The sequence below is a fragment of the Polyodon spathula genome, chromosome 26 (genome assembly GCF_017654505.1).
Source record: "Polyodon spathula isolate WHYD16114869_AA chromosome 26, ASM1765450v1, whole genome shotgun sequence".
In the NCBI taxonomy this organism is placed as follows: domain Eukaryota; kingdom Metazoa; phylum Chordata; class Actinopteri; order Acipenseriformes; family Polyodontidae; genus Polyodon; species Polyodon spathula.
The window spans coordinates 18,924,152-18,939,320 of NC_054559.1; the positions used below are offsets into that span (position 1 = coordinate 18,924,152).

Below are 15,169 nucleotides of genomic sequence, written 5' to 3' on the forward strand. Positions count from 1 at the left end.
GACAAGAGGGCAAACGTGCAAACTGTGTAAAATAAAGTTTACAACAGAAAAAGCACTTCTACTTTTTAGTTGTAAACACCAATCATGCTAACATTTAAATCATGATGTCCTATTAAATTGGTTTCCCTTCGAAGAGGCATTAGTCATAACAATAATCATAACCAGAACAATTCTCAGAGAGAATCTTTTTTTTTTTTTCCTGGTGTTAAAATATCTCGCACACATACACACACCAGCACTTGGCAGGAATGATAACAAATGTTTTTCAGATTCCTCTCCAGTTAAGAACCCCCTCCCCTTTCCCTGGGCTGCAGTGTTGTGACAACCCAGAGGGCATGATTGTGATTTCCAGGAAGGAGCCAGGTCTTATAAACATTCTTACAGGGAGGGGTGGCAATCGTATTTATCCACCTCAGGATCTGAGATTCACAGGAGACGCCTGTCTGCAGAGTGAAGGAGCAGCTTCAGTGCCAATAACATTAGCGCTTGGAAACTCAGACAAGAAGTTGAACCTGTGACGGAGGACAGAGCTGGCAGTGAACTGGTCAGAGTCCACAGCCATGTACAACAGCAAGTACTCCATGGCCAAGTTCGGCTTGGAAGCCAGGGACATCCAGACGCCCAACACCAAGAGCTGTGACTACTACATGAAGTACATCTTCTTCTTCTCCTCCTTGATCCAGCTGCTGATCATCACCGGCCTGGTCCTGTTCATGGTGTACGGCAACAACCAGAAGAGCCAGGAGGAGGAGGTGCAGAGAAGGGAACACACCATCAGCATATTCAAAAAGGACATCATCCTCCTGCAAGACATGAAGACCAACCTCACGCTGGAGCTCAACAAGACCCTGAAAGGAAAGTTGGCCCTGGATCTGGAGCTGAAGACAGCCCACCATCTCCTGGCAAAATGCAACTTCACCATCAACGTGATGAGGGATAATCTGGTGAGTTGTTTTGTGACGCTGCACAGTGCAGGAATGGAACGGCTGGGGTTTCCTGTGCCTGGTAAAAGCAGAGCAAGGAGTTCTCTGACATCTCCGAATTTATCAGCACGTCAATAAATTAGTATTTACTGTTACAACTTTTTGCATTTTATTCATATAATGTATTTATTTATTTTGTTATTTTGTGCGATTCATTATTGTTTAGTTAGTCTCTCGCCTCTCCTCCTTGTTGTCTATCAGCAAATATTTGAAACTTCAAATGTCAGTTATTTATGTTTTATTTTTTAAATAAATTTGAAGTGAAAATATTTGAAATCAATCCTTTTAATAAAATCGAGCTGGGTCTGGGGAACATGAATGGAGCCATATATTCTTGTATTATTAGATAAATGGCATAGTATATATGATCCCGTATTTTGATCTATAGATACATACATATATACATTGTGCATTACATGTTCTGCAATAGGTGTGAACAAGCTAGTACACTTTAAAGCACATGGCATTTGCTTTCTCTCTAATAAATTTTTCAATAAGAATATGCCATTCAGGGTTCCATGCTTTTATTTTCCCCATTTGACAGCCGCAGGTTGGTAAATCAATCTGCATTCTCAGGCTAGTCCCCAGTGGCTCCTATGCTGTCCCTGCATTGTGGTATAGCAGTACTCTCCTAGTGTATTTTTCATAGAGAAAGGGGTACATTTGAAATAATACCATAAAACTCTTCAATCTCAACCCTTACTGCTAATATTTATGTGTGCGTGTTTGTTTTGTACAGATGAGCTGTCAAAAGAAAATGATGACCATACCCCTGGTTTCTCCAAGTAACACCTGCACCGCTCAAACAAATGCCCTGATAAAGAAGCATGAAGGTAACGTTGCTTATACTGACAGTGTTGTCGAGTTCTGCACGATATGCCTTGCCACCAAAATGCAATGTATAGCGAAAGCATGTTTTATTTTGATTGGCATATTTAAAGGTAATTTGTGAACTTTCTGCCACACCACAAAGCAGTGTAAACACTGTGTTGCCTCTGAGGATTACCTTGAAGACAAAGGAAAGCGTGCTGCAGCCGGTAGTTGTACAATGCTGCTGTGACACCAGCGATTTGTTCAATTAAATTCCCCCAAACTTAATATAACCAGTTCCTGAGACAATATTAACTATCTCTGGTCCTGTAATGGGAACTAGCCTTGACCATTGTTGTTGCAACCTGGTACTCATCCCTTCCTGTTCTGTATGTCAATTTCACTCTGCTGGTCTCACTGCAGTCAGACCCTCAGTTGGAGTACCAGGATGCAACAACACAAGCAAAGTCTGTATAGCAGGTTAAAGAACAGGACACAGACGCGTTTGTCAATAACTATGTTCTGGTGTATTGACTGTAGGGGAAAAAGCCGCTCTGCTGCTTGCAAAAGAAGCCCTGAATCAGAAGTTCATCTCTTTGACCAACAACTGTACCACCTCCACGCTTCACCTCCAAGGAGAGCTGAAGAAAACGCAAGAAGAGAGACTGCAGTACCGCTTGGATGAGATCAAAGCGAACAGAGAAAAAACCACCCTGGAAAACCACTTGAAAAACTACAGGACGGAATGCAAGGAGCAGTTCGAGAAGTCGCTGCGGGGGATCAACACGGTCATCGTCGATTTCAACAGCAAGATCAACAATCTGCGGCCTGAAGCCTTCGCCTTCTCGCTCACCTGCGAGAACCAGCGGCAGCAGCTGGATCAGATCCGGCAGAACTGCACCGGCCTGTCCAGCGACATCCAGCGCAACTTCCAGACCTACCTGAACACCTTCAGCAGCCGTTTCTCAGAGACGGTGCAGACAATCAGCAGTTTGCAGGCAGACAACGCCAGGTGGAAGGAGGAGTTCGAGAACTGCAACAAGAACCGCTCCGATATCGTGGAAGACTGCGAAGGCAGGATCAAGAAGCTCAAATCCAAAAACGACAACGAGGTGGAGGGTCTGATGAAGGATTTGAAGAAGACTAGAGAGGAGAAAAGTGCCCTGGAGAGCAATGTTTCGGGGTACACTGCGCAGGTTTTGAATCTGAATAACCAGGTGCAGACTTTGAATGCCTCAATGTCGACCTGCTGCCCAAAGGTAATCCTTTCTCTCCAAATCTACCGGTTAAATTAGCAGGCATGTATCAATCCAAATTAGCCAGAAATCTTAGAGGCGTGCATGGAGAGTTTCTGCGAGATTACCCCCTCTTCAACCTCAAAAGTAACCCAGCACCTTGAGGGGTCTGTATACTCCAAAGTTATACTACTATAGTTACATCTGCTTTGTCACAATATTTAATTATGAACCTGTTTACTGTCCTTGGCAATAATGTTAAACACTTTCACTAGTTGGCAATAACGTAACGTGGTATAATTGAGTTGCTGCTGTACAATATTTCACACCACATACTTTATAGCATAAAATGTTTATTGAAAATTGTTTTAGTTCCACTTTCCTTTTTTGTTCTTAACAGCGGCCGCCGGTTTACAACCCGTTTCCAGTTAAGCAGAATGAGCCGGCAACGTCAAACGTTTATGGTAAGGTCTGACACTCCATTTATTCATTTTAATAGCTTCAGATATTTAACTTCACGTGATTAAGATTCATTTCAAGTACAATGAGCAAGTTGTTATATGCTATACGTCCAGCAGGTGGCGTTGATGCATATCCTGGCTTTTATTAAGCTGTTCCTGTGTGCTGTTGAATCGCAAAATCTTGCATATAAAGGTGTTCACAAAGTGCCATTTTGTTCAGATTGGCCCCTTTGCGGTCCTGAACCCCCTCGTCGGAGAACAGGAGGGGGTATTTCTTACAATATCCCAATGTTCAAATGCAAACTGATTTATAGTATTGAGATCGTGGACCTCGGAAAACGATATCGCCATTTAGAAATTTCGCAATGAAAAGAAAAAAAAAAAACGTGCAGAAACAGTTCTTTACTACCAGGCTCTGCTTTCTCCTCTGGGCTTGGGAATGCCCATAATGCACTGCGCACCAACGCTGACTTAGTAGATTGGCGTTTCTGCCAGGTCAGTGGAGAGACTGTACTGCCTAGTGAATATATAAATACATTACTGAGAAATAAGTTTTAGTACTGCTGCTATGCGAGTGGGACATTTCCCGGTCATGTGTAATTACTTTGTGAACAGTGAACACCATGTACAATACACAGGTTGTACGCAGGCTGATACTGGGCTATGAGGATCTTCGTGCTATATTCTTTGATGCAGCTGATCTGCAGTGCGCTCAAGCTGATGCAGTCTTTGACTCTACTGCTCTTATATTGCCACAGGAGACGTCAAGGCTTATCTGAAGGAGCTTCAGGAGTTTGCAGATAAGAAGTCAGAGTGAGTAAAATGCTTTGTGTAGTAGAAGCAGAGCTAACACCTGCTATAACACTGTCCATAGGCTACCCTGGGCAGCCAAGACCACACTGATTCAACATGAGCGAGTTTGCAAGAAATTCTAATGTGATTTCCAAAGGCATATGTTAGCATGCAGCGTTAAGATAAGGTCTGGAAGGGTTTTAAAGCATTTTGTTTTCCTTTGGTCACTTAATGGGGCAATGGTCTACAATCCAGCTTTTAGCCAACTCTTTGTTAAAAAAACCAACAGCGGACATTTTTAAGGTCAAGCAAACAAAACTAAAAAATTAAACAGGACGTCTAAAAGTCACCTCACCATCACCCCTTACGTGTTTTGATTTACGCCTTTGATTTCCCCACAGCATTTCCGGCTGAAGCGTCATTCAGGACTGTAAGAAGTGACTTCAGCTCATGAAGGCACCCAGCCTTCATCGCCTCCTTTCTGCAGATAATCTCCAGGACTTCATAGAACATGCTTCAAAACTAACAGCCTTGTCAGCAGTCTCACCGCAGACATGACTTCTTCTGTACTTGCCTTGCTTGTAAAGTGTGGATCTTTGTGCACCGCTAGGCTAGATACTGTTTGAGTGCTGCATTGTATATTTCAATTCACCAATTCAAATGCTTTGAAAACTTTATGAAATAAATGAAGGGCGCGCAGGGCAATGTGCAGCGTGTGCAGGGTATTGGGGTGATGTTTCTGCAATAGAAGATTTGGAGAACAAAAAAGAAAATGTGCATAAAATCGGTAATTGAAGTGCAAGATGTTCATTTCAAGACTTGTAAATATTTTTGTCCTGTGCTTTCATTGCAGCGAGCCCAACAGCTAACAATAAACGGCAGTGTTAATCAAATCTGAAGTCCCTTTCACACTGGCATTTCGAACGTAAAAGAGGGAGCAACAGGTAGAGAATGCTGATATTCACCAAGGGCGTGTGTCGCATTTTGAAATAAGGACTTTGTCCTTCTAGAAAAACTTTTTTCTAATTTTTGCAGCAGAATCTTTCCAAGTAGTTTCTTCAGAAGCTATTTGGCATCTGATGGGTCATTCCTTTCCAGCTCTGGTTAGATCTACTGAAGACAGGAGCCCCAGGAGTGGATGCAATTAAACGAACGCCACCTAGTTCTACCGCTACGGCCAAAAGTTCTGCATCACCTACAATTTTAGGATTGAGATGTCCTAAAAAAAGAAAAAAATCATAATTCATAAAATAAAATTGATTTTATTTAACATCATATAATCAAAGAAACTACTCAAGTCTATCAGAAGCAATTTTTCAATTTTTTGTAAAGTATATGGAAAACTACAAAGAGGAACGTAATTCAATATATTAGAGTAACATTATTCAGCAGGTTTCATTCGCCTTTATAAAGCAATGTGAGTTAATTCTAGAGGGGGATGCGAAACTTCTCTCCAGAGCTATAACACCACCCCAGTGTACCAATCCTTGCTGGCTGAAATTCGATGTACTGAGGAAATTGAAGTGAATGACGCCACGATAAAGGGAAACACTGCTTTTATACTCTAAACAATGTCGTTTTCAACAAGGTGGCCAGGTAAGATGCATTGACATGTTTACAACTCGGAAACTTAAAAGAACACAATATTTATTCAAAGCAGCGAGTTTGTCAGGCATCCAAGCCAGACGGATGGGTGGGAGGTATACAAACTGCACTGTTTATAAGAGAAAACAATACTTCCCTCACATGCTAGCACACGGAAATCCCAACACTCGAGTCACGGGCACAGAGTCTATACATTCAGGCAAGGATGGAACTGTCAACAATACGTGGGAGCCAGTGTATATTACACCACTCAAACAGACCTGGCTTAAGAGTAAGTCTCTATAGAACAGTGCTGTAATATTTTATGCTGCATTAAAAAGGCCATGTGGTCCAGTGGTTAAAGAAACAGTCTTGTAAGGCTGACATACAGCAGTTTACCATATATCAAGACACTTCATATAATTTCGCTTTTTGAAAAAAACAAAAACAAAAAAAAAAAAACATTCTCTATAAGAACAGAACCTTTTCAGTTAAACTTCGATGCCATTCAGCATTTTTACTTTGATTTCCAGTCTTAACCTTTATATTCTGTGACTGCGTCTGACAAGGGGAAAGTCAGGAAGAATGATTTGAGACAAGCTGGTGCTGGCTGGTGACTGAGAGAGCGCCAGGTGATGGAGTTCTTTCTCCAGCACTGCTCCGTGCATCCTCAGGAAATCCTTTGTTTAAAACTCTGTGTTATTCTATCCAGCCCAGACAGTCAGGTCATCCTCTGCTGGTGGAGAGAGCTGACCCTGGGCTGCTTACTCACCCAGGCATCCTGCCCTCGAGGAGAGTTAGGCTTTACGCTGCTAGTTCCCAACATTTTCAGGGATAGAAATGAAGACTCCCATCACACAGCAGTTTGATCTATTCCTGGTTTTACTACAGAGTTTAATAAGGCACACCTGAGCTTGTTACCTATACAGGCTGTGGCTAATCCAGCTTGTAGTAAAACCTGTCATGGGTGCAAATGCTATGCAATAGCAATCTTATTTCCATGCCTGATCTTGAATGTTTCGTTCAGTACTTTGTACAGCAGCAAAAAGACTGGAGAGAAAGCCCAGAGGGAGCAAAACGCGAAACAGAATTGAAGCGGTTTCTGTTTTTTATTGAAAAACCGGTCAAAGGTGTGACTGTTGGAGACTGTCAACAATAACCGGTGAAGGTTGACAATGAAGTAGAATAATAATCTTTGAGCAGCAGCTTTGAGGACTGTCAACAATAAATCAGTCACTGTAAACAATAACCAACCCTCATCTTTAACCAGTGCCTGGCTTGGTATCCTCATGCTCTTACAGCTTGTGGAAGCGTGCCATGGTCATGCGCTCCAGGGCAGCAGCTCCTCCTATTTGCCAATGCAGAAGTCTTTGAATACGAGGTCCAGGATCTGCTCTGCACCCACCCTGCCGGTGATTCTGCCCAGGCTGGTGAGGCCGAGGCGGAGCCCTTCTGCAGCCAGCGCCAGGTCCAGTTCCCGGTAGTGCTGGTACTGTGCCAGCGCTTCCACGCACCTGACCAGGTGAACGCGGTGGCGGGCCTGGGTCAGGCTTGGGGCGCCCACCAGGGGGTTCCCACACCTGACAGGGAGACAGAAGCAAACAGGGATTCTTATAGAAATGCAGTCTCCCATGATTACCAATCAGTTAATCAATCGAATTATTTTTATATAGCGCCTTTCATGGCAAAGCTAATCTTAATGCACTTAACAATCAAAACTGATCTGGTTTCACAGAAACCATATATTTACCTTTTTATTGCCTGAAAACTTTCTACGCCTTCCTATACTTTTGGTATGCTTTTACTACAGTATACTGCCATACACTTTTAATAGGAGGCTACAGTAAGACCGAATGAACACAGACAGGGGTTCAATTAAACCTCACAGTGAACAGGTTTCCTTTGCTTTAAAGATGCTCTCAGAGATCCAGACGAGCGCTAACACTAGAAAACACTGCCTACAATTCCTGTAATGGTGGGGTCTGTGAAACCAGATGATGTCATTTTAGTTCCTAAGTGACAATGTGACAGTAAGCTGTGTGGTACCAAATCAAAGTAAATAACATTCTTGGTATTTCCAGGAACTTGGGTTCCCATGTGATTCCACGTTCACTGGGACAGTTCAGGGTTTTTCAGGTCACACCCCCAATGCATTCTGGTAAATGTAGTCCTGCTTCTCAAAGAAACAAGTGAAAGGTACCGCTGTACTGCGAGTTGAAAAGCCTGAACTGTCCCAAACTGACTCAGTGAACACGGAGTCATATGGTAACCCTACCTAGGACAGTCCTGTAGTATACTCACATGCTCTCCACTTGCTTTTGAAGGACCCCAAGGAAGTGTTCCAGTCCGTCTCCCGTTGTGCAGGACAGCAGGCAGATAGGGGGCAGCCCTGTAGCCCAGGCGAGGACCCCTCTGAGGCTGTCCAGCTGTTCCCCGCTCAGCAGGTCAGTTTTGTTGAGGACCAGTAGGCAGGGTCTCTGGCTGTCACCTAGGACCTTCTTCAGGTATTCAGGCAGGAACTGTGGCAACCTTGTGAGGTCCTCAGGGAATTCTGCCACATCCAGCATGGCCACGGTCAGGTCCGCCTGCTCCACCCTGGCGACAGGAAGAGCCGCTTGTTACCTCCTTCCTGCTACACTTCACAAATTAAACACGTCTGTGTCGCCTTCCTTCCTGTCCCTCAACACCACACTGAAGGAGTTGATTGCACTTCTCCCTACAGTGGGAACTCCTTGCCAGCCTAATCTAATCAACATGCTATTGCAACGAAGGGGCAACGGAACACAAAATGTTGTTTGTTTTAAAATTGCTGTATTTTTCCACTCAGAAACATGCTTTATATCGGCCTTCCTTACTCTCTAGCCTTCTCTCCATCTTTCCCCTCTTTCATGATCTCTTCTCATCTCTCTTTTGCCCCTCCTCCTCATCTCTCACCCCTCTACTTACTCTAGCTTTCTATTTCCTTCTCCCTCCTCACCTCTCTGTTGGCTGCATCCCGCTCTCCCCCTCCCACACCTGTATCCCTCCCCCTCCTCACCTCTCTCTGGCCCGCCTCACCCCCTCTCTCTCCACACTATCCTGAGTGTCCCTCAGTCCGGCCGTGTCGCTCAGCAGCACAGGGAATCCCCCGATGTCCAGCGGCGCCTCCACAACGTCCCGCGTCGTCCCGGCAACCGGAGACACGATAGCTGCCGGCCGCTGGCCTGGTAACAACCGGGAGAACAACACCACAGTGAGCACCTGTCAAACACCCCCAATCCCTAGGACTGAAGCTGTTTCATACTGTAGCCTTATTTCTCAATTTGAACTAGGAGATTGCATAGATATGTAAAATAACAACCTTCGCTACCAAATGCTGTGCCATTAGTACTTTTTAAAATAACTGTGCTAAAGGAAATTGATTTAGAAAACCGCCCCACACCTTCCCTCCATTGTGAGGTCCCTTTAAGACTCTGTTTCCTGGCTCTCAGGATTTGAAGGCCCTGGGTCTCCTGGGGGTCACTCACAAGATGTATATCTCAGCCTGACAGCTTGATCGAAACTCCTCGCACAGAAAGGATATGCTCTCTCTCAGAGCATCTCCCAATTTCCCATCTATCAACCGCAACCCCAACGAGACCCATCTGAGGTCGTTCTCCCGGCCCTGTCCTAACAGTCAGCTATGAACCGAGGGATTTTCCTTTGGTGTTGTTTTGCGTTTCAGGTTTTGAAAGGTTTGGGAGCTCCTTATTTGACTGCTCTGGCAGACCAGCACTGGCTATAGCTTATGCTCTTGGGATTCTGTTCATTAGACTCTTCCAAGGGTTCGTCCAGGAGAATTCTCTTTTGCAGATCAACTCCCAAAGACGAGGAACTGTTTCCTTCACAGCATGAAGACGGAATCTGATAATTTCTCCTTCTCTGGTTTTAAAGATCCTATCAGGGAATTGCTTAGAACCTCCTGCCAATGCTTCTCCCTCAGCCCACATTAACAAATAGACATGACTTTATTTATATCAAAGACTATCTCACGGTCCTGCAGTGCAGGTCACAGTGCAAAGCCCCCTTACAGATGGTATTGAGGAGGCTGCTCTTCCCCGCGTTGGTCTCCCCGGCGATGACCACCTGAACTCCGTTTCGTAACCGCTCACCCCGCCGCCCGTCCCTCAGGTGAGCCTCCAGCTCCTCCCGCAGCTGCTCGACCGAGACGTCCACTAGGGGAAGCAGAGACACGAGGGTCAGTCCTGGAGCTGCTGACAACACCGTGCAAGCACTGCATTACACACAGTGGAGACTTATACAAACAGCTGAATTCAATTCAATGCATTCGCTTGTATAGCGCCTTCGATACCACAGTACCTCAAACAGCTTTAATATGCCAGTTAAAACAGAATGAAGCCTGCGACATCACCAAGTAAACAAATGACTAAGTAATAATAATAATAATAATAATAATAATAAAAGTTAAAATAAAATAATTGATGAATACAGGAAATGAATTTAAAAAAATGAGTAAAACACACGCTACTACAAGCAACTGCCGGGCCTCAGTTTACTAAATTCAAGACTCCAGTACACACACACTTCTGTTTTCTGGTGTGATTTGATGGCTGGCAGCCAAAAAGACTGCCTGCAGGACTAGGAAGTTTCCTGGAGTGTTACACAGATTTAAAAGACTGAGGACTGATTACTCAGAAAACTGAGAGGCAGCTGTTTCTTGCATATTCACATTTGCTTGCTTCTGGTCTGTCCAATGAAACTTTTGAAATGCTTTTCCTCTTGATAGAACACAAAGGAAAACTCTCATTAAGATAAGAGCAAGGCCCTGGCATGTGTGAACATGAATCACAAGGCACTCTGCATTACTTTGCCTCAGGAGTTGCCATTTTGCTGACAGTGACTACATTTGTTATCTGTGGTTTGGGAGATTAACAGGAAGGTGTTGAACGAATTTGTCTTTTTTTTTTTGGATAAGGTCTAACATGCACAGAAGAGAAAGGATACCTTGGTTTAAAACGCCCTCTTCAATATTCTCATCTTCACTGAAATCAATGAAAGCTTCCATGTGAGCCAGATTCTAAAACAGGGATAATAAAAGTACATTTATAAAAAAAGCTCCCCCCCCCTCCATCTATTTAAATTCAAAATGTGCAATTGCAAAAAGCAACAGCCAGCTGTCGGTCTCCACACAGTATCCAAACCGACAAGCCATTTTCAGCCGCCCTGCAGTTCATGAAAAATACACATTTTCCACGTTCCCATTGGGTGAATAGCAACCTGGTTAATCAGACCACAATCACAGGCTTTCATGGAAATAAATGCAATCAAAATAGAGCTCATTTTGGAAACGGTTTCCCCAGGAAAGCCCGATTTAGATTCCATCTGAGCCACAGCAAGGGTCAGCACTTACGCAGGTTTACAGCTGTGACAGGACTGCAGCACAAAGAGGGAAATAAACCACCCCTCCTGGCTCTCAATCCGCACTCAAGACAGGATATCCTGCTTCCTGCACTCAGGATCTAAACAGCACCCCCTGGGCCAGGCCGGGCCGGGTCAGTCTGATACAAGCCTGACCAGCAGCTCAGCTTTCCAGGGTTATTACCAGTGCATCACAGCAACGAATTCACTGAGACACCTCATGCTGCAGACCCCTCAAGGGATGGAAATAAGACTCCCATTGCACAGCACTTTGATCCATTCCTGGTTTTACTATGAGTTTCAGACACACCTGAGCTTGTTACCAATGCACAACTCGTAGTATAACACCTGGAAAGGGTCAAACTGCTATACAATAGGAGTCTTACTTCCATCCCTGTCTCTAAGGGGTACTGATGAAATGGCTTTGAATCCAGCTCTTTTGAGACTGACTAGTTGTCAGTCTCTGCTTGAGGGCACCCAATGGCAAGATGGTGTTCAGTTCAAGAGTGAAGATTGGTTAATTCTTCAGTCTTGCGACCACCAGAGCTGAGAACACATGTTCCCCTGGATTAGCAGACAGTACAGAGACTAGACATCGTTGCTAGAAACCAGCCTTGAGGTGAGCTTGCAGGGCTGTGATGGGAAGCTCTCACGGCGTGCCTGGCTAGTGCTTGTACCCGCGTGAGGGCCTGGCTCCAGCCCTGGTACAATCGCCCCAGGTCTCCAGCCATCTGCCGCAGGGCCTGCCTCCTCTGAGCCTCTGTCTCGGCGTGGATCAGGTCCCCCAGCCCCTCCACCTCTGTCAGATCCAGCTTCCCCGCCTGGAAGGCACGTCTAGTAAACTCCCCAGCTTCAGCGGGGCGCAGGCCGGGCAGGCTTCCTTTGGGAAAGTAAAATGGGTTTGTGTTTACGTTTGAGTTCTCCGTCTGCAGGATTCACGCTTCTCAAATCGCATGCATACCAATTATGGCTACAAAGTGTTGCATCACTCTACAGAATGAAACCTGCTGAATAATGTTACGTTAACATCTTGAATTACATACCCGTAGTTTTCCATATACTTAGCGAAAAACTAACACATTTTAAAATGTGACATTTCAAAATCTAACATGAAATACTGTATTACTATTATAGTGACCGGCCTTTTGCAATATCATTTTGTAGTTTTTTTGATTACATGATGTTAAATATAAGATCTAAATTATGTTCACATATACATACTTACATACAAGTATATACATATATTCAAGCCTCTGAATGCAACAGTCCTCTGGCTGCTGTGGTCTCAGTAAATACTATCCTACCCCGCAAAAAACACAAAAAAAAACACACACACACAAAACCTGGTTATCCTACAGCACTCCCTAGCAGTCAAACCCTGACATAACATTGCAAGAGGATTTCAAGAGGCAGTCTAGTGCAGCACCAGCAGCAAAAGAACAGGATAATAAACCGCCTTCTTTCTCTCACCCAGGGCTTGTAAAACTCCGCTAATCACTGCTGGGCCCCCGTGCACATGGAACTCAGCACAGTCTTCCCCTGTAAAGCTGTGTGGACCTGCAGAGACGCAGCGAGTGTAAAAAACCAGCATGAAACCAGCCTTTAGTGCTATTTCCCCTCAACCGCCCAGGACTTGTAAAATGAATGTGATAGGAACAATGACTTACTATGGCATTTTGAAATTCCTATTTAAATGGTGTATATTATTTCATATATTATATTACTCCCCTCCCAAAACTAAATAGTACAAAATTATGAACTGGGACTGCACAACAGACATCAGTTCTTCCTTTTTTCTGCGCTTGCTGTGTTCTTACATTTTTTTTAAATGTATTTATTTCTTCCCCTCACCGGAGTGATTCCCCACACAGCTCAGGAAAACTCAAGGTTCAGTGGGCGTCCTCTGATCCCACGACCGAGCCAGCTTCCTCTTTTACACCCAGGAACTCGAGAGCGGACATCAGCAAGCTACCGCCCTCTGGAGGCCAACAGCCAGCTGCAGGTGTCCGCTCTGAGCTCACTAGGCGCCTGGCCGGTAGGGTCCGCTGTCGCGCGATGAGGAGAAACAGCCCCTGCCAGTTTTGCCTTTCGCTTGCTGTTTTTGCTCATTCACTGACCTGGGAACCAGAGCACCAGCCCCCGGTCGAGTGGCTCCCCCGTGCCGGGGTCCAGGAGGCTGTGCAGCACAGCGGTTCTGGGGGCCGGGAGTAAATGCGTCATCCCAGCGAGGCTGCGGAGAGCACTGGCCGAGGCCGGGCCACTGACTCGGATCACTGCCACCCCACATTTCCCGTGGCCCGAGGACAACGCAAAGATGGTGGGGCAGTATCCTGGGCCGGGAGCACTGCAGAGGGGCCTCAGAGCGAACCTGCAGAACAGAACAGGGGTGTGGATTCACAGCTCAGCAACAGACGGACTGATTAAATAAGGCATCAATTCCTGTACACGTCAGCAACCCAAGCAGTGGATTCAATCAAAATATAGAATGGCAGTGTTACTTCTATGTTCCACGCAGCATTCACCCATACATCCAACACTGCTAAAAAAATAATGTAATTTAAAAATACTGCATAAAGAAATGTAATGAATTAAACGACGATAGTCTTGAACACATGTCTTGTTTAATGTCTTCGAATATCTTTAAACCAGACGCTGAAGAAGACTTCTAGACGAAACGGCTGTCGCTGAATCATGAAGTTTCTTTCAGTAGGCCTACTTCTAAACGACCGATATTCAATCAAATTGACCAGAGACGTGGTACATCTGTTTTAACTTACAAGCTTCCTGAATTTCGACAAACTAACAATACTATGGCCGGTGTTAACATTATTTTGTCCGCCGCTGCGTGTACCATTTGCTTTAGACACATCACAATGAACATCAACAAACCTTAAACACGTGGAGACACCCGAACAGCGTCTGACAAGCGCTCCAGAAATCATTCGGAACATTTTTACCAAAGTCTAGCGAGGTACTGCAGTAACCAGAATACTCTATTATTCGGTTTACTCACTATTGAGAGAAATGCACCCGAGCCATTTGCACCAATAAAGTAGGTGTGGTGTGTTATCTTTTAAATAGTTAAATTCCCTTCAGAACACATATATTACCCTTCAAAGTGGTTCGTTAGTAAGAGCACATTTCTCAGCACATCTAAACTCCTGTGATCTCTGTAATTTTTTAATATTATGTTTCTGCACGTTGAATTATGATAAGCGCGTTTAGACAATAAACAATACGAATACTATAATATTATTTAGCCCTGCGTACAACCTAAAATTAACAATCTCGTCCCCTTTACACGCTTCAAACAGCAGCTCGCATGTTTACCCGGAGTGTAAACCCCACCCCTAACATCTAATTGGCTGTCACAAACCCACCTCCTTTCTATCATTGGCTCGTTTTTCACAATCGTTCCGAATTTGGAACTTAAACCGCGCCCTGGTGCCTTATGATAGGGGCCTGTGGTTGTCAATCAGATACCCTCTGTGCTACAGAAAAACGGACCCTCCTTGTTCCTGTTGACATTGGTTCCTAGAAACTGACCTGTGGTTTGACAGTAACTATGTCAAAGCGAGTGTCGCTTTTTGTGGTTCAAATCCCGGCTCAGCCACTGACTGTGTGTGTGTGCGTGTGTGTCGCACACTTATGTAATTTATTTATTCGTTGTTTACTCCTTTGGCCACAGGGTGGCAGCTTCAGTCTGGCACTGGGCATGCATATCTAATGGAAAGTTTAGTGAGATATAGCAAGGCAAACTAGCAAACCGTAGTGAAATAATTGTATATTCATGTTTAGCCTATGCATGTCCACCACGTGTCTAAACAGCTGGCTTACACTGACAACATTAACATGAGTGGGTTAAAACAGATGATATCATTTTCAGTGCATTCCTAAGACCCAATAC

At 44.6% G+C, this 15,169-nt stretch overlaps 2 protein-coding genes across 2 annotated transcripts; one reads left to right on the forward strand and one right to left on the reverse strand.

Moving 5' to 3' along the window:
- The first annotated feature begins 380 nt into the window (after nt 1-380).
- On the forward strand, nt 381-5,174 carry plvapb (plasmalemma vesicle associated protein b). Its single transcript, XM_041229024.1, has 6 exons — nt 381-944; nt 1,723-1,816; nt 2,334-3,052; nt 3,429-3,492; nt 4,248-4,302; nt 4,683-5,174. Exons 1-6 carry the CDS (start codon nt 561-563, stop codon nt 4,693-4,695), a joined length of 1,329 nt encoding a protein of 442 aa, XP_041084958.1. The 5' UTR covers nt 381-560; the 3' UTR covers nt 4,696-5,174.
- A 450-nt stretch (nt 5,175-5,624) lies between these two features.
- Nucleotides 5,625-14,594, reverse strand: gtpbp3 (GTP binding protein 3, mitochondrial). The gene is made up of 9 exons (XM_041229111.1): nt 14,152-14,594; nt 13,380-13,630; nt 12,733-12,819; nt 11,940-12,142; nt 10,849-10,921; nt 9,915-10,058; nt 8,903-9,068; nt 8,167-8,460; nt 5,625-7,445 (listed from the first exon to the last, which is right to left on the reverse strand). Exons 1-9 carry the CDS (start codon nt 14,211-14,213, stop codon nt 7,214-7,216), a joined length of 1,512 nt encoding a protein of 503 aa, XP_041085045.1. The 5' UTR covers nt 14,214-14,594; the 3' UTR covers nt 5,625-7,213.
- Between the last annotated feature and the right edge of the window lie 575 nt (nt 14,595-15,169).

Coding starts and splice junctions, on each gene's coding strand:
- gtpbp3 (XM_041229111.1), bottom strand. CDS start 14,213: ATGTTCCGAATGATTTCTGGAGCGCTTGTCAGACGCTGTTCGGGTGTC. Junction 10,922..11,939: donor GGAGCCAGGCCCTCACGCGG/GTACAAGCACTA, acceptor TCCCTGTTTTAG/AATCTGGCTCACATGGAAGC. Junction 7,446..8,166: donor CAAAAGCAAGTGGAGAGCAT/GTGAGTATACTA, acceptor TCTCCCTGTCAG/GTGTGGGAACCCCCTGGTGG.
- plvapb (XM_041229024.1), top strand. CDS start 561: ATGTACAACAGCAAGTACTCCATGGCCAAGTTCGGCTTGGAAGCCAGG. Junction 1,817..2,333: donor CCTGATAAAGAAGCATGAAG/GTAACGTTGCTT, acceptor TATTGACTGTAG/GGGAAAAAGCCGCTCTGCTG. Junction 3,053..3,428: donor TGTCGACCTGCTGCCCAAAG/GTAATCCTTTCT, acceptor TGTTCTTAACAG/CGGCCGCCGGTTTACAACCC.